The sequence below is a fragment of the Callorhinus ursinus genome, unplaced genomic scaffold (assembly GCF_003265705.2).
Source record: "Callorhinus ursinus isolate GAN/ISIS: 27379988/994484 unplaced genomic scaffold, GSC_fseal_2.0 scaffold38, whole genome shotgun sequence".
Classification (NCBI taxonomy): Eukaryota; Metazoa; Chordata; class Mammalia; order Carnivora; family Otariidae; genus Callorhinus; species Callorhinus ursinus.
This window is the reverse complement of record NW_027397100.1, coordinates 10,198,827-10,222,901: the sequence shown is the minus strand read 5'-3', so window position 1 is coordinate 10,222,901 and position 24,075 is coordinate 10,198,827. Positions and strand designations below refer to the sequence as shown.

Sequence of the window (24,075 nt, the reverse complement as noted above, 5' to 3'; positions counted from 1 at the left end):
TATTTATTTGAGAGAGTGAGAGCACAAATGGGGAAGGAGCAGAGAGAGAGGGAGAGGAGAATCTCAAGCAGACTCTTTGCTGAGCATGTAGCCTGACTGAGCATGGAACCTGATGTAGGGCTCAACCTCACGACCCATGAGATCATGACCTGAACTGAAATCATGAGTCAGACCCTCAACCGACTGAGCCACCCAGGTGCCCCTAGCTCTGCCTCATTTTGACAGTTGTCATTATTTCATTGTATGGGTGTACTGTATTTTAAACATTTTTCCTATAAAAAGTTTATATTTTGCTAATTTTTTTCACACTATCAAGTGCTAAAGTAACGTAAACCTCCCAAAGGTTAATTTGCCATTGTGTACAAGTAAACCCAATGGGATAAATTCCTGGAGGTGATTTGCTTTGGCAAAAGGTATATGCATATTTAAACTTCTGAGGAATGATGCCAAATCACCTTTTGGAAACCTTGTCCCAGTTTGTAATCTCCTACCAACTAGTTATGTGTATCAGGTTTTTACATTCTTATTGATATTATCAAATTTTAAATTATCGAGTATCTGATAAATAAAAATATATCAGTGGGTTTTTTAGTATTCTTAAAATTCTGGAATATTTTAAACATATAGAAAAGTACACGGGATTATATAGCAAACGTGCATATATCCATCCTCTGCCCAGACTAACAAATGTTAACTTTTTTCTGTATTTCCTTCAGATTTTTTTTTAAGATTTTATTTATTTGAGTGAGAGAGAAAGCACGCATGTAAGAGCACAAGCAGGGGGGAGGGGCAGAGGCAGAGAGAGAAACAGGCTCCCCGCTGAGCAAGGAACTCGATGTGGGGCTTGATCCCAGGACCCTGGGATCATGACCCGAGCTGAAGGCAGACACCTAACTGAGCCACCCAGGCACCCTCAGATTTTTTTTTTTTTTTAGATTTCATTTATATGTTTGACAGAGAGTGTGTGCACATAAGCAGGGGGAGCAGCAGGCAGAGGGAGAGGGAGAAGCAGGCTCCCCGCTGAGCAGGAGGCCCAACTTGGGGCTCGATTCCAGGTCCCTGGGATCCTGACCTAAATCCAAGGCAGACATTTAACCAACTGAGCCATCCAGGGGCCCTGAGTTTTAGAAGTTCTTTATATTATATTTTGGATACTAACCCTTTTTCAGATATGTCATTTGCAGATTTTCTCCCATTTAGTAGGTTGTCTTTTAGTTTTGTTGGTTCCTTTGCTATGCAGAAGCTTATTATTTTGATGTAGTCCCAATAGTTTATTTTTCTTATATTTCCCTTTCCTCCGGAGACATATCTAGAAAAATGTTGCTATGGCCAGTATCAGAGACATTACTGCCTGTGCTCTCTTTTAGGATTTTTATGGTTTGCATGTCTCACATTTAGGTTTTTAATCCATTTTGAGTTTTTTTTTGTGTATGGTGTAAGAAAGTGGTCCAGTTTCATTCTTTTTAATGTAGCTGTCCAGTCTTCTCAGCATCATTTGTTGAAGAGACTATCTTTTTCCCATTGAATATTCTTTCCTTCTTTGTTGAAGAGTATATAACCATATAGTTAATGGGATTCTTTCTGGATTTTCTATTCTCTTCCATTGATCTACGTGTCTATTCAAAGTTTTTCGGTGTTATTGTATGTTACAGTGATCTGCAGTTAGTAATTATGACTTGCTGAAAACTCAGATGATGGTTAGCATTTTTTTGCAATGTTTTTTTATTTAGGTGTGTACATTTCATTTTTTAAATACATAATGCTATTGCATACTTTATAGACTACAGTATAGTGTAAATATACCTTTTGTATGCGCTGGGAACCCAAAGAATTAATTCGATTCACTTTATTGTGACCTTTGTTTTATTGTGGTAATCTGGTACCAAACCTGCAATATCTTGGAAGTATGCCTGTAAATGTGTAAATAGAGTAAATAAATTGTGGTTTCTTGATCCAGTGGAATACTACATAGCAGTGAGTGAGCGGACCACAGCCATATCCACCAACATGGGTGCATCTCACAAATACAGTGTTAGTGTAAGCTCATAACCTATGTGATATATTTTGTTAAAGATTTTATTTATTTGACAGAGAGAGAATACAAGCAGAGAGAGAGGTAGGCAGACGGAGAGAGGAAGCAGGCTCCCCACTGAGCAAGGAGCCCGATGCAGGACTCGATCCCAGGACTCCAGAATCATGACCTGTCCCGAAGGCAGACGCTTAACCGATTGAGCCACCCAGGCGCCCTGATATGGTTTTATATAAAATTCAAAACCAGATAAAAACAAATCTGTGGTATTTGAGGGTAGGACAGTGGTTACCCTTCAAGGGAGATGGATGAATGACTTGGTGGGGTCAGGAGGGAGATTTCTGGGCTCCTGGAAATATTCTGTTTTCTGATACGTATGGTGGTTTTACAGATGGGTTCATTGTGAGATGTATCAATCATACATTTATTATGTGTGTACTTTTCTGTATATGTTTTAGACCTCAATAAAGAACCTACTTAAAACAAGTTTTTTTTTTTTTTAAGATTTTATTTGAGAGGAAAGAGAGAGAGAGAGAGAGATCAAGCAGAGGGAAAGGGAGAAGCAGATTCCCCTCTGAGCAGGGAGCCTGATGCAGGGCTCGAACCCAGGACACTGGGATCATGACCTGAGCTGAAGACATACGCTTAACCAGCTGAGCTACCCAGGCACCCCTAAAACAACTATTTTGAAAATACTAAAAATGCCGTAAGAATGTAAGAAAATAAACTACAAGAAGATGCTGAGAAAAAAATTAAGATTTTCAATTGAAATAATTGAGGAGCTTTTAATTTTTGTTTACTTACCTCTGTTTTATCCCCAAATGAATCCCTTCTTTCTCTGTCCCACAGCACTATTCCAGGTTTTCCTCTCTTGCCTTGATTGTTGTAATATTTTCTCAACCAGTTTTCTTCTCTTCATTCTTTACCCACTATGGTTTATATGTCATTTTGCTGTCAGGGATCTTTGAAAATACTAACCTGATCATATCACTCACCTGCTAAAAAAAATTTAAGGATGGAATGATGGCTTTTGCAGAGCATAATGTTAGTGCTGGACATGTGTGTTGTGAATCCTATCCGATTCTTGTAGTCACTGTTGGACTTTTTGTAGGTTTCTTGACTTCTCTGTGCCTTTCTGCATAAACTTGAGTTCTTATGATGAGTCTGTGAGCTAATCTATTTAATGAGCCTGTTTTAGGGTCCCTTAGGTGGGGTGTGCATTTCCTTCTTCCACTTAACCATGATTTTATTTGTCTCATCCAGCCATGTATGACTAAAGTTGGTGCATTGGTGTGAGCTCTTCAGCTGGATTGTAACTGCTATTGGGGAGGAATTAATGTTGTTGCTTCAGTATCCCTGGGCTCTGCTCAGATCTGTGGACACAGGTAGTGCTTAGGGATTGGTACTTGTGTTGATAAATGGAGATCAAATTGAGGTGTCAAGACCCAGTAGATATAGTAGTCACTGGATAGTGCTGGAGTGACATCTGGGCAGGCAGTACTAGGGAGCAAGTGGACGTGGGTGCAGCCTATCCCAGATGACACAGAGCCTCTCGAACCATGTTATTCCAAAGGCTGAGGCTTGACAGGAGGCTATAAGGGGACTGAAGAAAGTTATGCTTGCCTGACCACCATGGTGTTTGCCCTCTGCTAGGGCATAATTCTGCCTGTCCCTGATCATGGTAATTGTCCGAGGAGGGACCTTGCCCAGTATAGTGCACCTGAGTACAGGGTGGATGTCTGACCATGTGCGGATTGCTTGTTTGGTTTAGGGATTCCTGAATAAATATCCTTTAGGGTCTTGATTTGTGTTAGTGATATGTGCAGGCTCGGAGTCAGCCCACCTGAATTTGAATCCAGCCTTTACCACTTGCTTGCTATGTGACTTTGGGTAAAGAACTTGCTGAACTTTAATTTTCCCCTCTGTGAAATGAAAATAATAGTTTTAGGGCGCCTGGGTGGCTCAGTTGGTTAAGCGACTGCCTTCGGCTCAGGTCATGATCCTGGAGTCCTGGGATCGAGTCCCACATCGGGCTCTCTGCTCAGCAGGGGGTCTGCTTCTCCCTCTGACCCTCTTCCCTCTCATGCTCTCTGTCTCTCATTCTCTCTCTCACAAATAAATAAATAAAATCTTTAAAAAAAAAAAAAAGAAAATAATAGTTTTACCTACCTCAGAGCTTTGTTACATTAAATGCAATATAATGTAAAATGCTTAGCACAATATTGGGCTTATAGTAAACTCTTAATGAATAGTAGCTCTTTGTCTCAGTGAAATCATTAACGCAGGCAGTTAGAGATCTGAGTTCTAAACTCAGCCGACTACTAACAAGTTACAAAATCAGTAACACAGGTTGTTGCCATTTTGGTATAATTAAGAAACCTGAGTGGTTGATTTTCACTTTTGTGTACTACCCTTGGGTCTCATACCAACATACCTACCTGAGATTTTATTCTCTCTCTCAATGCAGACGGATCCCTTTCCCTGTGATTTGGAAGTCTCTTGGTGAATTTTTACCTGCCTGTTTCCTTTTTAATAACAAGACCTGCTGTGAATATACTCACCTGGCTGGCAGGGGTGGACAATACAAAATGCTTTAGGGTGAACAAAAGGGATTTTTAAATTCTTCTGCTTTAACTTGTTACTCCCCTGCTGATCCTTTGTAAAACTGGTCCATTTGGTGACACAGGCCACTCATTGACTGTCTGGGGTAGAGCCTGGTCATTCCTTTCCTGTACACTCCTCAGTGGAGAGCAGGTTTGTGCAGCCAGGAAGGATCACACCCCTGCCCTCATGTCAAGTGGACACAGACCTCATGGATGATTTCACAACTCCCCCGTGCCTGATTGTGCAGATGGCCAGCAGTTACCAGTCTGAAGGAAACTAGACCATTTACCTTGCTGCCTTCTATGGTTCATGAAAACCCTGGCCACTAGTCCTGCCTGTGCCACTAACCAGCAGGAGCCTCAGTCATCGTCATCACCGAACTGGGGTCAGTAGACACGTTCAGCCTTCATTATGAGGCTGACTGTCAATGAGAGCAAACACAGCAGAGTGTTTAGAAGATTCCACAGACCCAAGCCTCCAGAACACCCTGCTCTAGGCATCTCCCCTCACTTTCTCCCATCAAAGCCTCCCTCTGTTTTCCTCATGGTTTTGCTGAGTACTTGACTAATCTGATAACTGAATTTCTCAAGATTTGAAAGAATAAAACCAACTTAATAGCTCACCTCTTCTCAACGTATCTAGGTCTTGCTCAGGCTTCTAAGAAAGCCTTTATCCTTAGGGGTGGAATTTCAGATGGAGGGTGGGTTCAGGTGGGGAGATGTTCCAAGGTGAGGCTCTGACACCAGGCAACCTGTGTCCTAGTTCACAGGCATTGTGAACTTGACATTATGCTTAAGTGTAAAACAGATTATTACAGGACTCGTGGTACTTACAGATAATTTTTTTTTTTAAGATTTTATTTATTTATTTGAGGGTGCCTGGGTGGCTCAGATAGTTAAGCATCTGCCTTCGGCTCAGGTCATGATCCCAGACTCCTGGGATCGGGTCCCGCATCAGGCTCCCTGCTCCTTGGGAGCCTGCTTCTCCCTCTGCCTCTCTCTCTGTCTCTGTCTCTGTCTCTCATGAATAAATAAATAAAATCTTTTAAAAAAAAAAGATTAAAAAAAGATTTTATTTATTTATTTGAGAGAGCATGAGAGAGAGCACATGAGATGTGTTAGGGTCAGAGGGAGAAACAGACTCCCCGCTGAGCAGGGAGCCTGATGCGGGACTCGATCCAGGGACTCCAGGATCATGACCTGAACTGAAGGCAGTCGCTCAACCAACTGAGCCACCCAGGCACCCTATGGATAATTATTGTAAAAAAGTACTCCCTTTATGCTGAGTGCTCTGATTATGGCATATGGGACCTTGAGATCTAATGGAGTTCTCAGATGGAGATTCCTGGTGCTTCTGTTCCATGAGGCTCAGAAAACGTTCTGCAGATTATTTTTTGATTCTTTCAATTTCCCTGCTGGTTAGGTTGAGCAGGAGAAGCAGTTCTGGTCTGAGAGTCCACAGACTGAGTCTTAGTAGCAGTCCTGCTACTGTTGTGATCTGAATTCTTCACGAATCTGATATCCTCATTTCTAAAGTCATGATGTAGGATCAGGTATGAATGAGACAAGGCCGTTTCATGTGAGGAGAAAAGCCCATAATCAGATACAGTAAAAAGGGCTAAGTTCTGTATTAACATATAATGTGCTGTGGAAACAAAGATTCAGATTTTGCCTATAGAGCAGGGGCTGAATGTTGAGAGGACAGGTGCCATTTTAGTTAAGCCTTAAAATATAAGGGTAGAGGGGTTGAACCAAGGGCAGGGAATAGGAACGTCATAACCATGCTGGGACCAAGCAGAGCGGAGGTTCTGAGGCATCGACTAGAATAAATGGCTATGATCCTTTGTCCCTAAGGTACCCCTGCTGACTCTGGCCTTCAGATGTTTCCCCTTCCCTCAGCCAGGTCTTTTGTCACATGAGTGAATTTGGGATGTAAGTTTAGATTTGCTTTTCCAAATGAGGTTTCTTGGAATACCAGAATCCGTTTTATAAATTCTCTTCCAGTGGCAAGTTCAGGGTTTGTTTCTGCATAGGTGAGTTCAGTCGTCAGTAGCAGTTAGTTCCAGAAAGAATACTCTAGAATCAAAGGGAGTCTCCCCTGTGCTTATTACCTATTGTCACATCCATTTGGTTCTTATTCTCACTCTGGGTAACCCTCGACTTTAGGCCCAAATGAGTCTTGGGGCACTGGAGTGGACTCGACCCTTCTTTGTTGCCGTCTACACCTTGTGGCACTAGATTGGTCTTCTTACAGGGACATGCTCTCTCTCCCCTTAAAGGAAAGAGGGCACTATGAGCTTACTTAGATGACGGTGCCTAAAAGAGAGAACCCAAGTGCCCTACTTCAACAAGGCAGAGGTTTATTTCCCTCTCAGGTCAAACTGCAAGCTCCCCACAGTGGCTCTGTTGTGGATCCATGAAGTTGTCCAAGGCCAGCTCATTCTTGCATTATGCTTAGGTGTTGCTTTCCTCTGCGTGGTCCAGGATTGCTTACCACCTTGCCTTTCAGCTCTTTCTTTTAAGAGTATCACCCAGAAGTGCCACGCATCACTTCTGTTCATAGCCCATAGGCCAGAACGTATGTCCCTGGCCCCACCTTGCTCAGGAGAAGCTGGAAAATATTCTCTTTTAAGTGGAGAAATGGGTATTGGAGAATGCATAACAGTCTCTGCCATGTGAACTAAGGCAAAAAAAAAAAAAGGCAGGGCTTGAGAGAGGGGTTTGTTGGAGGGTCCTGTCGGCTGGTGTTCAGGTGGGATCCATGGGGGGGTTGGGGAGCTGCTGGGAGAAGAGGCTGGGAAGGTAGGCATAGTGGAATGGTAGTATTAAGCCACAAGCATCACCTCCTCTGGTAGGCCGTGAGAATCCCTCCAAGAACATGCCCACTTCTACTCTGCCCTTGAGCTGCTTGCTGTCCCTTCATGCAGATCAGAGCATGCTCTGGTTGCTGCTTGTCCCAGCCATGTGGCTGTGCTCTGTGGTGTATAGGCCGTTCTCCCATACCTGATGGTGATGTTATTCTGTGCCTTTCCCTCCCAGAAGCAGCCGTCTAATGTCCTTCTCTCATAAGTTGGTGATGGTCTGGTGGAGAAATAGGGAGCAGGCTGTACAGAGGGAGAAAGAAGGGCTCTGGTACTTCTTTTTTTTCAAAAGATTTTATTTATTTATTTGGCAGAGAGAGAGACGGCAAGAGAGGGAACACAAGCAGGGGGAGTGGGAGAGGGAGAAGCAGGCTCCCCACAGAGCAGGGAGCCCGATGCGGGGCTCGATCCCAGGACCCCGGGACCACGACCTGAGCAGAAGGCAGTTGCGTACTGACTGAGCCACCCAGGCGCCCCAGGGCTCTGGTACTTCTAATGGGCACCTACAGCCTGAGGAGACAAGTGGCCATCCTAGAAAAGTCTCACCCTCTTCAGGTGACAAGCTGCTCTGTGATCCATCGCTTTGGCAGGAAATTGCTCTTTGTGCAGCCAAGCTTAGGCAATCTCGAAGAAGCTCTGCAGTCAGGCTCATATTGTGTGGGTCATGGAACAATTGGTCAGGCTGTCCAAAGAGAGAACTGACAGCAGACCAGTTTCACTGTCCATGGAGAGGGTATTGCAAGCAAGATAGCAAAAGCTAACATTTGAGAATTTGGCATGTGCTAGGCACTGTTCCAAGTTCTTTCCTTGTATTATCTTGTTTAATTCCTAAAACAAACCCTATGAGGTGGGTACTGTTGTGCCCAGTGATAAATTAGAAACTGAGATGCAGATGAGTTGGGTTAACTTGAACCAATATCTATACATCTAGCAGGTGGTGGAGCCACAATCTGAATCTAGTTGCAGAGCCTACACCCTCACTGTAGGCTCTGTTTCTTTTTTTTTTTTTTTAGGATTCCAGGGAAGGATGCCCTGCCCCTGGGTCCTGGAGTGGGGAGTAGGAGTGCTTCCCCGAAGGGGACTTCCTGTGTACATGGGTAGTCCGAATGAGTTCTGCATGTTGTCACCTCGTCTGCCCCTGTACCTCAGGGAATCACCTGCATTAGCTTAGTCACTGCTGGACATTTGTCCTTGTGAGCTCTGCCACCTCAGGCCACATGTGACTACACAGTTTTCAGCCGGAAGCCAGGGTGAGACTCTGGAGATTTTCTCTCTTCCCTCTGCATTCATAGACCTCTATAGAACAACTTCCTAGAATAGCTCTTCTTTTATCTTCATTGTTTACTCCTCTAATTGAAGGCTTTGGAGGGAACTCTTTAAAGCTTAAGGTGACCATATTTCAGACCAGCTGCAAGACTTGAGAAGCTTTTAGGTACAAGTAACAGGAAATCGTATTTGAATTGACTCTACAATCAAGAGGGTGTGTTGGTTCACATAATGGGGCAGTCCAGGGGAGGTATGGCTCCAGGACTGTCTTACCATCTCGCCCCTCAGTGCTGTTTTCAGGCTGAATACCTTGTGGTCATAGGGTGGTAGCCAGTGTCATTTAAGACTCCATACTGCTTCAGTCAAATCTAACAAGAGAGTAAAAACATATCCTTTTTATAAATGTTGGACCAGAATCCCACATGTGGGTCAGATCAGTCCATTGTCATCCCTGCCTTAGGAACCAGTTGGCCAGCCTCAGATTATCTAAGCCTAAGATTGTGACCAGGGCTATGGGATTACTCTTACTGATTTAACTGAGTGTGGAGTCAATCCTGTTCAAAGCCCTTACACGCTGCTCAGTGAAGGAGGGGTAGAAGAGATTCTGGGAGATAGATATCTCCTACACCCAGCAGGTGCAAGATGAGAAAAGAAACCTGCAGAGCCAGGAAACCAGGTGGTGGTGGTGTTGAACTACAAAGCAGATCCATGCCCTGTTTCCTATTTCAGGGACCATGCACAGGGCCCAAATCCTCAGAGGTCTGAGTTCTCCTTTTCCGTTTAGCAATCTACATGATCTTGCAGCTTCTCTGGATTTCACTTCCTCCTCTGTTGAGTGGTAATAATACTAAGGTATAGCTGCATTTTATGCAAAATTATCAGTTTGAAGTTGTATGATATAGAAAGTCTTACGTGCAAAATTTGAATTAATGCAAATCCTAAGAAACTGAGAAAATTCATTAGCCATGTGATTTCAGAGTTGGTAGGCCAATGAAAGTGTTCATTATGTCTTCATTTTATGGAAATGTTCGTCATGAATTATGTGACTTTGAATAATGTGGGGACTTCAGGAATCCCTTGTATGGAACGGCCCCATTCTTCTTTTACTGCCTTTTGGGTTCCCTAAAGGATGTAATGCTGTTTTATAAAATGTAAAATGAGGGGTGCCTGGGTGGCTCATTCGTTAAGTGTCTGCCTTTGGTTCAGGTCATGATCCCAGGGTTCTGGGATCGAGCCCCGCATCGGGCTCCCTGCTCCACGGGAAGTCTGCTTCTCCCTCTCCCACTCCCCCTGCTTGTGTTCCCTCTCTTGCTGTGTCTCTCTCTGTCAAATAAATAAATAAAATCTTAAAAAATAAAATAAAATGTAAAATGAAAACAGACCAAAAAAACCTCCCATACTTGGATGATAACTGGGTATGTCCTGGTACTTGGCAGTTTATACCCTACATCTTGACCCTCTCAAGAATCCAGGACCAAGGTGATCTCTCTTCTTCAGCCACTTCTACTGATTGGGTTAATGCCGTTAGCCTTTCGGTAAACTCATGGATATAGTTACTTTAATTTGGAGGTCATTAAAACCTGAGTTTACAAATAAAAAACTGGATTGGGCAGCAGTTTCTATATGTTTGTGTGTGACGATATATCAACTACTTTTTTTAGAGAGAGATTTAAAAAAAGATTTTATTTATTTGTTTGTCAGCAAGAGCGAGTGAGCGAGAGAGAGCACAAGTAGAGGAAGTGGCAAGCAGAGGGAGAAGCGGGGCTCCCTGCTGAGCAAAGGAGCCTGATGCGGGACAATATATCAACTTCTATTACTCCTTTACTCAGATGCTCCCAGTGGCCTCCTAAGTCACTTGTAGTAAAGACCAACTTCCTTACAGGGCCCTACATGATCTGCTTCTAGCCATATCATCTCTCCCTCAACCAAATTCTAATTTCAGTTCCAGTGGAGACATGCAGGCCTCCTTGCTATTTATTGATTTCAAATTCCAATTGTTCATTGCTAATATATAGGAAACTAGTGGACTTTTGTATATTAACCTCGTTTCTTTGCAACCTTGCTATAATCACTCTTAGTTCCAGCAGGTTTTTTGTTTGTTTTTGGCCAATTCTTTGGGATTTTCTAAATAGACAGTCCTGTCTCTGCAAACAAAGATAGTTTTATTTCTTCCTTTCTAATGTGTGTTAAGGAGCCAGCACGAGAGCAGGGGGCGGGGCAGAGTGGGAGGGAGAGAAAATCCTCAAGCTGAGTAGGTGCTGAGAGTGGAGCCCAACTTGGGGCTTGATTCCATGACCACAAAATCAAGAGTCGGATGCTTAATCGACTGAGCCACCCAGGCGCCCCATGAGTTGTGTTTTTTTATATCTGAGGAAAACTGTTCTCAGGATCAGAGGAAAGTAAGTATTGTTGATAGCTTTTGTAAAATTCAGGAGGCATTTGACAGTGTTTTGCTAATCAACTGTATGACCTTGGCCAGGTCAACTTCTTTGGACGTTGGTTTCTTGATCTTAAATTGAGTATTTTTGTAAATTAGACTAAGGTATTTTCTAGAGTTCTTGTTCGTTGAACTTTGTTTCTCAGTTGTGGAGTACTATAACTGGGAGGGAACTTAGAGACCCTTAAATCCTGTGTTCTTTAGCCAGTTGGTTAACTTCTGTCTGTAGAGCCCAGACTTGCCAGCTAGGAGGGCAGCGCACTATCCTCTCTGATGGTTCCTGGATGCCCATTTGGGAGAGGGGCCTGGGCTGCAGTGTTGACATGGTGATGAAGAGCCAGATGAACCTGTTTTCAGATATCTGCTTGATGTCAGGCGGGGGCCTTCATCTCACCGAGCTTTACTTTCCCCATCTGTAAAATGAAAATGATATACACAGGTTGTTGTTAAGATTAAATGAGATGTTTGTGGTTTCTTTGCACACAAGTGCTTAGTTAAAATCATTTGAATCTGATTGTTTACCTTACCCCATAACTGCTTTGTGATCATCTTGATTCCACATCAGAATCACTTGGAGAGTGTTTCTGATGCCCTTGGAAACCATGCTAAGTGAAAGAAGCCAGACATAGGAGGTCACATATTATGTGATTGCATTTATATGAAATGTCCGGAGTACATACATCTGTAGCCACAGATGCGGAATGGTGCTCACCAGGGGTTGAGGGGCTGGGGAGAAACTGCTTAGTGGTAAAGAATTTTCCTTACGAGCGATGGGAATGTTTTGCAGCTAGGTAGAGCTGGTTGCACAACATGGTGAATGTACTACATACCACTGGATTTTTTTTTTTTTTACAGCTTTGTTAAAGCTTAATTGTGCAGTGAACTGCCCGTATTTATTTATTTATTTATTTATTTATTTATTTATTTATTTGAGAGAGAGAGAGAGAGAGAGAGAGAATGAGAGATAGAGAGTATGAGAGGGAAGAGGGTCAGAGGGAGAAGCAGACTCCCTGCTGAGCAGGGAGCCCGATGCGGGACTCGATCCTGGGACTCCAGGATCATGACCTGAGCCGAAGGCAGTCGCTTAACCAACTGAGCCACCCAGGCGCCTGAACTGCCTGTATTTAAAGTGTGCAATTTGAAGAGCAACCCAGTCAAGATAGTAAACCCATCTTTTGCCTCCCAGACTTTCCCTATGCCTCTTTTTAATTCCTCCTTTCTACTCCTCCCTTCCTCTCATCAGGCACTGTTTTGTAATTTTTATTTTTATTTGTTTTTTTAAGATTTTATTTATTTATTTGACAGAGCACAAGCAGGTGGAATAGCAGGCAGAGGGAGAGGGAGAAGCAGGTTCCCCGCTGAGCAAGGAGCCCAATGTGGGGCTCGATCCCAGGACACTGGGATCATGACCTGAGCCGAAGCCAGTTGCCCAACCAACTGAGCCGCCCTGGCGCCCCTTTGGCACTAAAATAGACTACTTTTCATCTAGAATTTTATACAAATGGAGTCATACAGATACTAGATTTTATCTGGCTCCTTTCATTTAGCATACTTCTCTTGAGATTCACTTAGGTTGCTGCGCATACTAATACTTCATGCTTTTATTGCTGAAAAGTATTCCATTGTGTGAACACACCACAAATGATTCATTCACTTGCTGATGGACATTTGGGCATTTTTTACTTTGTGTGATTACAGTTACAGCTTCAGTGGGCGTTCATCTACATGTCTCTGTGTGGACACGGTACCCCTTCTTGAGTAAATATCTAGGAGTAGAGTGGTTAGGTCCTCTAGATTATGTGTGCTTAAACCCTTCTTGACATCTATAGAGTAAGGCTTGATCAATTATATGAAATACTATGGACACATTTGATAAGCAAAACAACTGGATTTTTGCAATGGTAAGGCTGTTGTTAACTTTGAAAACTGAAAACAGTCTCAGAGTGGTAGGTGGGAAGATTTTTAGAATGGAATTAGGGAAAACTGAAGTGAGAAGTTTGGACAGGGAGTGTTGATGACTTGAGTTTGCTGTGAGGAGTAGCAGAGAATGAAGTTGTGGTATTTGGAAGGTGCGTATTGTTCATTTTTAAATGGGTAATTTTATGTTATGTGAATTGTGCTTCAATTATTAAAAAAAAGAACATCTTAACATGCAGGTCACACCGTAAGCCACATAAATCAGCATCTCTGTGGGTGGGACCTGGGCACTCACTTTTTTTTTTTTTTAATTTTATTTATTTATTTATTTGAGAGAGAGAGAGAATGAGAGATAGAGAGCACGAGAGGGAAGAGGGTCAGAGGGAGAAGCAGACTCCCCACTGAGCGGGGAGCCCGATGCGGGACTCGATCCCGGGACTCCAGGATCATGACCTGAGCCGAAGGCAGTCGCTTAACCAACTGAGCCACCCAGGCGCCCTCACTTTTTTTTTTTTTTTAACGATTTTATTTATTTGACAGAGAGAGACACAGAGAGGGAACACAAGCAGGGCGAGTGGGAGAGGGAGAAGCAGGCTTCCCGCCAAGCAGGGACCCCGATGCGGGGCTTGATCCCAGAACCCTGGGATCATGACCTGAGCTGAAGGCAGACGCTTAACGACTGAGCCACCCAGGCTCCCCTGGGCACTCACTTTTTAAAAATCTTACCTGGTGATTGTAGTATGTAGCCAGTGAGGAGTTGTGATCTAAGTAGGGTTGGCAAACTTAATCTGTAGAGGGCCAGACAAATACTTTCAGCTTTGAGGGCCATAGAGTCTCCATCTTCACTCCTCAACTCTGCTGTTGAAGCATGAAAGCAGCCATCATCAATATGTAACGAATGAGCATGGTGTGTTTCAATAAAACAAAATAACAGGCAGTGGGCCAGAGTTTGCCCACTGTTGATCTAAAGGCTAGATGATGGAGAAGGGGTTCCAGAGCCTTGAGGGGGATAGAAGGTAACCTCGTAGGCAGAACCAGATCCAGAACTCTGTTCCTTTGCCCGTTTTAGTTCTTCACATTGGACATACTTACTTGAGAATGAACATCTTAGCGATGGAAACAAGATGTTAGAAAGTCAAGACTTACACTTATTTTTAATTCCAGCTGCAAAAGACAAGGAAAAGAATAAAGAGAAGAAATTCAAAGAGTTTGTGAGAGTGAAGCCAAAGAAAAAAAAGAAAAAGAAAAAGAAAACCAAACCTGGTAATTTTCCCCTGGGGTGTTTCACTTGGGTTTCCTACCATGGGTTGGGGAGGGGTTGCTTTGTCTCCTGGCCTCTGAACTTGCACTGAGGAGAGGGGGGGGCCAGCAGGCCTTTAAGGGAGCTTGTGGGCTCAGCCTGGCATGGACCTTGGCAGGGGAGGAGTCTGTTCATCCTGGGTGTTACAAGGCCACATTGGCATTTAGGAAGACCTTCTTTCTTTCTGCACTGGCCAGTGTGCCCTGTCATAGGGTAGTGAATGTGAAAGTATTATAATAAGAGAGGATATGCAGATGAATGATCGTATTTGCACACACAACTCATTTTTTTAAGATTTTATTTATTTGACAGAGAGAGACACAGCGAGAGAGGGAACAGAAGCAGCGGGAGTAGGAGAGGGAGAAGCAGGTTTCCCGCTGAGCAGGGAGCCTGATGCAGGGCTCGATCCCAGGACCCTGGGATCATGGTCTGAGTCGAAGGCAGACAACGACTGAGCCACCCAGGCGCCCCTTAAGATTTTATTTTTAAGTAATCTCTACACCCAATGTGGGACTCTTACGACCCCAAATCAGTAGTCGCATGCTCCACTAACTGAGCCAGGCAGGCACCCCTTGTACACTCAACTCTTTTTTTTTTTTAAGATTTATTTATTTATTTGAAAGAGTAAGAGCTGGGGCGGGAGGGGCAGAGGGAGAGGGACAGAGATTCTTTTTTTAAAAGATTTTATTTATTTATTTGAGAGAGAGAGCATAAGTGGGCTGAGGGTTGGAGGGAGAAGCAGACTCCCTACTGAGCAGGGAGCCCAATGTGGGACTTGATCCCAGGACTCCGGGATCATGACCTGAGCTGAAGGCAGATGCTTAATGACTGAGCCACCTAGGTGCCCAGGGACAGAAATTCTTTTTTTTTTTTTTTTTTTTTAAGATTTTATTTATTTATTTGACAGACACAGCGAGAGAGGGAACACAAGCAGGGGCAGTGGAAGGGGGAGAAGCAGGCTTCCCGCAGAGCAGGGATCCCGATGCGGGGCTCGATTCCAGGTCCCTGGGACCATGACCTGAGCCAAAGGCAGATGCTTAATGACTGAGCCACCCAGGCGCCCCAGGGACAGAAATTCTTTTTTTTTTTTTTTAAAGATTTTATTTATTTATTTGACAGAGAGACAGCGAGAGCAGGAACACAAGCAGGGGGAGTGGGAGAGGGAGAAGCAGGCTTCCTGCTGAGCAGGGAGCCCGATGTGGGGCTCGATCCCAGGACCCTGGGATCATGACCTGAGCCAAAGGCAGACGCTTAACGACTGAGCTGCCCAGGCGCCCCCAGGGACAGAGATTCTTTTTTTTTTTTTTTAAAGATTTTATTTATTTATTTGAGAGAGAGAGAATGAGAGATAGAGAGCACAAGAGGGAAGAGGGTCAGAGGGAGGAGCAGACTCCCTGCCGAGCAGGGAGCCCGATGTGGGACTCGATCCCAGGACTCCGGGATCATGACCTGAGCCGAAGGCAGTCGCTTAACCAACTGAGCCACCCAGGCGCCCTAGGGACAGAGATTCTTAAGCAGACTCCGCGCTGAGTGCAGAGCCCAACGTGAGGCTCAATCTCATGACCCTAAGATCACAACCTGAGCTGAAACCAAGAGTCAAATGCTTAACTGACTGCACCACCCAGGTGCCCCTACACACAACTCTTAAACACGTATCTCTGAACCCTTTCAATAAAGGATTTACTTCTTTTTTTTTTAAAGATTTTATTTATTTATTTGAGAGAGAGAGAGAATGAGAGATAGAAAGCACGAGAGGGAAGAGGGTCAGAGGGAGAAGCAGACTCCCTGCTGAGCAGGAAGCCCGATGTGGGACTCGATCCCAGGACTCCAGGATCATGACCTGAGCCGAAGGCAGTCGCTTAACCAACTGAGCCACCCAGGCACCCCAATAAAGGATTTACTTCTTGAAGAGTGTGTGTCTAGCTCCTACAAGGATGTTAAGAAAATAAGCGTTCCAACCTTGGGAGACAAAGGGATGCCATGTTTTATTATCTTTTGGTTTAGAAAAACAATCTTATTAGAAAAAGGGAGAAGGGTGATATTGAGGAGAAAGCTTTTGGTTTTGAGGTTCTTGGAGGTAGCTAGAAGTTTTAATCCCTAAATCTGTCCTCCACACCCCTTTGTAGTTGAATTGCTCCTCTGCCATGGAGTTGTTTGAACAGTGGGGCTGTTGGTTGGGTGGGGTTGATTCTGGAATGCCCTGATGATACATGGGGGTGCTGATTCCTTTTTGATCCTATCTTCCAGAATGCCCTTGCAGTGAGGAGATCAGTGATACCTCTCAGGAACCATCTCCACCCAAAGCATTTGCTGTCACCAGGTGTGGGTCCTCACATAAGCCTGGGGTCCATATGAGTCCACAGCTCCATGGCTCGGAATCTGGAAACCATAAAGGGAAAGTAAAAGTATCCGGTAAGGAGACTGTCGGCTGACTTGATCATTTGTATAGCATTATAGTCGGAGAAGGCTGGATTTATGTTGACACTGTAACTTACTCCCCAGGCCCTCTGCAAGTACACTCTGTTATATTTTCAAAATAAAGAAGTACATCAAATAAAACAAAGGCTATTAGCTGTGCCTTTCCTGAACTTTCCTTCTCTCCAACTTTGGTTTTAGCTGAATGCCTCTTAGGTACCTCCAGGCCAGTATATCTGTAACCCCCAAAATCCATTATACCCCATCCTCTTGCATACCTGCCCTTCTCATTGCTCCATTTCTTATTGATGGACTCTGCATCTAATCTGGTTGCTTGGGGAAATCTGAATCAACCTTGAAGGTGCTTCTTTTCCAGCAATTTAGAGGGTGATTGTGAGTTTGGAAGGAGTTAATAAGTATATGAAAAGTGCTTACAACAGTGGTACAAAGTACGTGATCAGTAAAGGTTAGCGTAATTATAACTAATCAGGCGCCAACATCTAGTGATTCTAGTTCTGATTATCCCTGGAATCTGTCCCTTCTTCATTTCCTACTCTCGACAGAGTTTTAAAGGTGGCTCTGGGTGTAGACTTGACAGTAAGCCAGATCCTGGCTGGAAGGGATGAGGTTGAGGAACATGTTTGAGTCATTAGGATGATGATCTGTGTAGTTCATGGGGAGTTGCAGCCACTCTGCCAGTGAGCTCTGTGACCTTGAGCTGCCACTTACTTTGGGCTTCACTCTCAGTAAAATGAGGAATGGAGTTCTGTTCATCAGCAGGCAGCATACGTCATTTGGGCTGTTGCTAGATGACAGGCCCAAGGGACAGATTGGAGTTCCTGTTTCCCAGCTCTGTGAAAGTTCATAGAGGAGTGGGGCTGTACAGTCACTTCCACTCTTGACATTCTAAGTTTTTGAAAATTTTATAACTATAATTTAAAATAGTGACTGTTGTTTTTCCTTTCCTCTCAGAGGAGGATAATCTGAGTGAGTCCTCTTCTGAGAGCTTTCTTTGGAGCGATGAGGAATATGGTCAAGATATTGATGTGACCACCAACCCAGATGAGGAACTCGATGGGGACGACCGCTATGATTTTGAAGTGGTCCGCTGCATCTGTGAGGTTCAGGAGGAAAATGACTTCATGATTCAGGTAGGTAGAGCTTCCAGGAGACAGGCATAGAGAAACACAAACTGGTGTTTGGAGGGAATTTTGAGGGACTGCAGTTTGAGTACAGCAAACATAGAGTCATGTTAGAAGCCCCAGCCAGATAGGCAGTATTACCAGCAGCACATTGAGCTTACTTTTTAGTTCAGCTTCCTCTGAATCTCAGGCTGGTGTAAATAGCCTATTAATAGAATGAGAGAGGACTTGAAACATCACTGAGTCTAAAAGTCTCATGCTCTGCTTGGGGCAGCTGGGACCCACAAATGAGAAGGGCCTTGCCTGTGGTCACACAGTGAGGAGTTGAACATCAGGGATCTGAATCTCTGGAGTGGCAGTTGAATCTTCCTATGGTCCCTTACTTTCTCTCTGATGTAAAATTTCTATATGGCCTTATGAAATGGAGGCCAGTTTCATAAGTTGTCTGTTTCTTGTTCTTTATTTTCCTGACATTTGTATCTGTCATCTCCATCTCTGGGATATGCCTGTGGGGTAGGCCTCCCTGCCTGCTGGCGGAGAGCATCATTGGCCAGCACCTGCTTGCCTCTGGCCCTTTTCTTGCTCTTAATGACAGTTCTGGTGAGGTGGCTGCTGGCTGGCTGACTCCAGAGGCTGTCATAAATACCCTGCTTGTCTAGGCAGTTGCCCGGACTGTCTAGGGCACCTGAGTTTTTCAAGTAAGTCATGGTTATATTGGTTAGGATTCTTTGGGAATTTCTTTGTTTTTCAGTAGCCTTCGTGGTAACTTCTGGGAATTCAGAGTACATAAATGGTTTCAAGTAGTACCTGATATTTATGACCTTTAGTAAGCCTTAGGTCAGTGGTTTTCAAACCTTTTCAACATCAGAACCCATTTTCCTAATGGATTCTTTCATAGAACTACAAAATATATCACAAGTTTAAAAGCAGTAGTTTTGAAAGTTCAAAATAGATCATCTTCAGTTTTGAGTTCAGAAATGTGAATGGTGTGCTTTTTCCCATGAAATCTGACACGCAGTCAGGGTTGTGTGTGACAGTTGCCAACTTGAAGCATTTCAGTGACTTGATAGTTTTTCTCTTTTTGTGAGACATGGCCATTTATCTGGGTGACTTTTCCTGAATAGCATACTGTGTGGTCACCGATTAATCAGAGATGGGAGGGAAAGCTTTGTTCCGAGTGTAGCACAATACTGAGCTAGCCTAGCAGTACAGTTATGTGTACTGGTGGGTCATGTTGTCTTTAAGTTTGGGACACATTTGAGTGTGCATTTTTTGTTTTAATTTTAAAACAGTCTTATTTTTAAAAAGATACCCATTTGCAGAACCTCTGAAGCTCAGTGGACTACAATTTGGAAACTCTTACACAACATGGAAACTGTCATTTAAGTAGAATTTTTTTTAAGTTTGGTTTTTAAAAGGATGTTGAAGATGGTTAGTTTTTATCCTGTCTCTCTGGGCGTGTGGTCAGTTCTGGTCTTGGAAGCCTGATTTGGTCTTCATTTGTCCATAGAAATCTTTAGTGGGTGAGTAATGAAGGCCCTTCTTGGCAGGGCTATTCCAGCTAATCAGTAGAAGAGACCTAGTTCTGATCCACTTGTACTTTTCCCATTGACTTTTCTATAAGTAGCAAGGATGATGGGGTGTTCAGGGAGGTAGAGCTTGGTGTGGCATTATGTTCTCTATGAGGAAACTTAAGTTTGGAGCTGTTGAGGCCATATCGGCTGTTACAGGAGAGTCAGGAACTGACTTTCATCTCCAGCTTCCCAGGCTCTGCATGGCCTTCCCCTAGCTTAGCTCAGCTCAACGCTTGTGGCTTCCTGTGGTATTGTGGTGGTGATGAGCTCACTTCAGAACACTTCATGTTTTGCTGCAGAAGACTTTTCTCTGCTGTCCACTTGCTGTCCAGCTGTCTTTGTGGTATAGAGGGACAGTTTTTTACTTTCCCTGTCATTATGAGCAATGTACCTTTTCCACTCAGTAACTTTAGCAAAAGGCATACATTTGGAGGGAGCTCTGGAACAAACGAAATTTAAACTTTCTAAATGTATTCATCATCTAGTTTTAAATGTATTCATCGTCTAGGAAGATCCAATGATTATTTTTTAAATAAATTTTTTTACTTACATTGGTAATTTGCACTACCCTAGAATACGTTTAGAGTTTGTTTCCTAGAAGGTGCATATATTACTTTAGAGGAGTACTTTTCTCTGAACATTTTCTTTTTTTTTTTTTTTAAGATTTTTATTTATTTATTTGACAGAGAGAGAGATAGTGAGAGCAGGAACACAAGCAGGGGGTGTGGGAGAGGGAGAAGCAGGCTTCCTGCCGAGCAGGGAGCCCAATGTGGGACTCGATCCCAGGACCCTGGGATCATGACCTGAGCCGAAGGCAGACACTTAACGACTGAGCCACCCAGGCGCCCTGAACATTTTCATTATTTGATTGATATTAACATTACTCAAGTAAATTATTTGATTTTATTTACCAGTGCTAATAATTTAAATCATTGGGAGGTTAAAATCTTACTTAATAATCATCAATATTTGAGAAATCTGGGTACCACATAAAAATGAACCTCAGAAAATCCATTTGATATTTAAATTATTTTAATTTTCTAGGGCAGGTTTGGGCAAACTTTTTCTTAAAGGACTAGGTGATAAATATTGTAGGCTTTGAGGGCCATGTGTTCTTTATTGCAGCTATTCAGCTTAGCCCCAATCAGCCATAGGCATTATGTAATAAGTGAGCATGCATGTGTTCATATGATACTTTACTTACAAAAACAGGACTTGAACTGAATTTAGCCTCTTGGCTGTAGTTTGCTTTAGACTAACAAATATGTAGTAGGTGCCAAACCCAGTAAAAGTTGTGTAGCAGTTTTTTGTTTTTTGTTTTTAAAGATTTTATTTATTTATTTGAGAGAGAGTGCAGGAGAAGGAGTAGGGTCAGAGGGAGAAGCAGACTCCCCACTGAGCAGGGAGCCTGATGTGGGACTCGATCCTGGGGCTCCAGGATCATGACCTGAGCCAAAGGCAGTCGCTTAATCAACTGAGCCACCCAGGCGCCCCTGTGTAGCAGTTTTAACCGGAAGTCCATTTTAAAAGCTTTGTTTGTTTTAAAATTTGTATTATTTGTTTGTTGCTAGCTAGAGCATTCATGCAGTTCAAAGTCAAAAAAGTATACCTAGGTATAGAGAAAAAAATCTGACCCCCACCTCCCCTTCATGGGAAGCACCCTTTATCAGCTTCTTGTGTAGCATTCTGGAAACACTCTGTGGCTAACAAATACATTCTCTTACTCCCCCTCCCCTTTTTTATTTGGTGGTAAAAAAACATAAAATTTTACCATTTTTAAGTGTGTGTGGCATTAGATGAGTACATTTACATTGCTGTGCAACCATCTTTTTTTTTTTTTTAACACAAATGTTACTTTATATGTAGTATTTTCGATATCTTTTCTCATTTAACAATAGATAAGTTGAAGCCCGTTTCATTTTCAAACATAAAAAAGCTTCGGGCGCCTGGGTGGCTCAGTCATTAAGCGTTTGCCTTCAGCTCAAGTCATGATCCCAGGGTCCTGGGATCGAGCCCCGCATCTGGCTCCCTGCTCAGCCAGGAGCCTGCTTCTCCCTCTCCCGCTCCTCCACTTGTGTTCCCTCTCTAGCTGTCTCTCTCTCTCTGTCAAATAAATAAATAAAATCTTTAAAAAATAAAATAAAAATAAAAATCTTCTTTATTCTTTTTAATGGCTGCATAATGGATGGATCATAATTTATTTAACCACTTCCCATGTTGATCACATTTAGATTGTTTCTCACCTTAACAGTAATGTAATGAATAATTTTGTGTAAGTACACCTGTTGGGCCAAGTTTTGGAAGCAGAATTCCTGGGCCACAGGTTATATGCATTTATAATTTTGATAAATATTTTTGTCATGGCAATATTATATAAACTTTCCCTGGAGCCTGTACCAATGAACAGTCCTTAGGAGCACCCTTTTCAGTATAGGATATTATCAAACTTTATCTTTGCTTTGCTCTTCAGATAAGTGAGAAAAAGTGGTGCCTGGGTAGCTCAGTCCATTGAGTATGTGACTCTTGATTTCAGCTCAGTTCATGAACTCAGGGTCGTGAGACTGAGCCCCTGGTCAGGCTCCACACTCAGCAGGGAGTCTGCTTGAGATTTTTCTCCCTCTCCCTCTGCCCCTCCCCCTGCTGGCCTGCCATGCATGTTCTCTCTCTCTCTCAAATAAAAAAAAAAAATCTTAAAAAGATAAGTGAAAAAATAGTCTATTGGTATAGCCATTTTGTAATTTTTTAAAAAAGCTATTTATTTATTTGAGAGAGAGCAAGCAGGAGCACGAGCAGGGGGAGGGACACAGGGAGAAGGAGTAACAGACTCCCAGCTGAGCAGGGAGCCTGATGTGGGGTTCGATCCCAGGACCCTGGTGAAGGCAGCTGCTTAACTGAGTGCCCTGTAATTTATTTTTAAATAAATTTTTAAAAAATTTCATACTTGTAGCATTTGGAAAATGCAGAAAATCACAAAGAAGAAAACAATTACCCAGATTATTTTTACTGAGAGAGAAGCACTGTTAATATTCTAGAATACACATACACATGTATATATAAATGAAAATTATGCTCTGTAAATAATTTTTCATGAGAATAACACTTTTAGGATAAAAGCAAATGTTTATTATAAAAACTTCAGGCAGTATATAAATGTATAAAGAATTACTTGATATTTATATGTAATCCCCAAACCTAGAAATACTAATGTGTATGCATATTATTAGTCTGGTTGATTTCACAGTAATTATATTAATTCAAGTAACTGTTCATTAATTCTTTTAGTGGGTGATTTGAACATCTTTTTATTTTTTTATTTTATTTTATATTTTTTAAAGATTTTATTTATTTATCTGACAGAGAGAGACACAGTGAGAGAGGGAACACAAGCAGGGGGAGTGGGAGAGGGAGAAGCAGGCTTCCCGCGGAGCAGGGAGCCCGATGTGGGTCTCGATCCCAGGAACCTGGGATCATAACCTGAGCCGAAGGCAGACGCTTAATGACTGAGCCACCCAGGCACCCCTGAACATCTTTTTAAGAATCAGATATTATCCTTTGACCTGTGTGTTCATGTGCTTTATCCATTTTTCTGTTGGATAGTTGGTCATTTTCCCACTCATTTGTATAGGCTTTTTTAGACCTTGTTTTGTATTCGCTGAAAGAACAGTTACAACTACTTGTACCCACTTTGTCATCTGTCTTTTGACTTTCACATTTTTTGTTTGTTTTTATGAGTCAACTATATCAAACTTTTCTTTAATGAATTCTGAAATTTGGATAATAGTTGCTTCCTTATTGGAAGTTAATAAAAGTTTATAGAAAAATTTGTAACAGAATTCTCTCATGGTTGATTCTGGTACTTTTGAAGTTTCAGTTACTCTTCTTAGAGCGATGTAAATATTTGATCCACCTGGAATTTATCCTGGTATAAGGTGTGAGGGCCATGGCTACCCAGTTGTCCCAACACCATGCCCCATTTCCGTATGTATTTGGATTGCTTTTTGGCTTCTCCTTTTCCATCTCTTTGCTTATACAATTCTATTTTAATTATTTTACCTTTATAATATTTTTAAAATATCTTACAGGGCTAGTACCCCCTTTTGTTCTTTTTTACAAATTTCCTGGCTATTAGTTTTAGGATCAGCTTATCCAGTTCTATAGCTATTAATTTATTATTTATTTGATACTACATTATTTTTATAAATTTACCTAAGGAGAAAGGACTTCCTTATGATTAAGACTGTTGCTATCCAGGAATAAGATATTCCTTACCAATGACTTAAGTGTGTCCTTTAAATAGTATTTTAAAATTTTCTTCACAGAGATCTTGCATGTTTTATTCTTAGATATTCTTGGATATCTTAGATATTCTATTCTTAGATAGTCTTAGGTTTATTCTTAGATATTTTATCTTTTCAGTTATTATTCTTGTTCATTTCTAAATTTAAACTCTTAGAAATGAATAATGTCTTTTAGCCAAACCCATACGAAAGAAGTTATTTTGAAGTTTTCAACTTAGCTGTATTTGAATTTT

General features: G+C 42.5%; 1 protein-coding gene across 2 annotated transcripts in view; it reads left to right on the top strand.

Moving 5' to 3' along the window:
- PHF20 (PHD finger protein 20) overlaps positions 1-24,075 on the top strand; it is a 146,133-nt gene that overhangs the window by 102,955 nt on the left and 19,103 nt on the right. Inside the window, exons 11-13 of one of the 2 annotated variants that reach the window (XM_025876427.2) lie at positions 14,278-14,376; positions 16,661-16,825; positions 17,801-17,979. In XM_025876427.2, coding sequence (XP_025732212.1) covers positions 14,278-14,376; positions 16,661-16,825; positions 17,801-17,979 — 443 coding nt within the window. The remainder of the gene's footprint in view (positions 1-14,277; positions 14,377-16,660; positions 16,826-17,800; positions 17,980-24,075) is intronic. The other variant, XM_025876428.2, reaches the window with a different exon arrangement.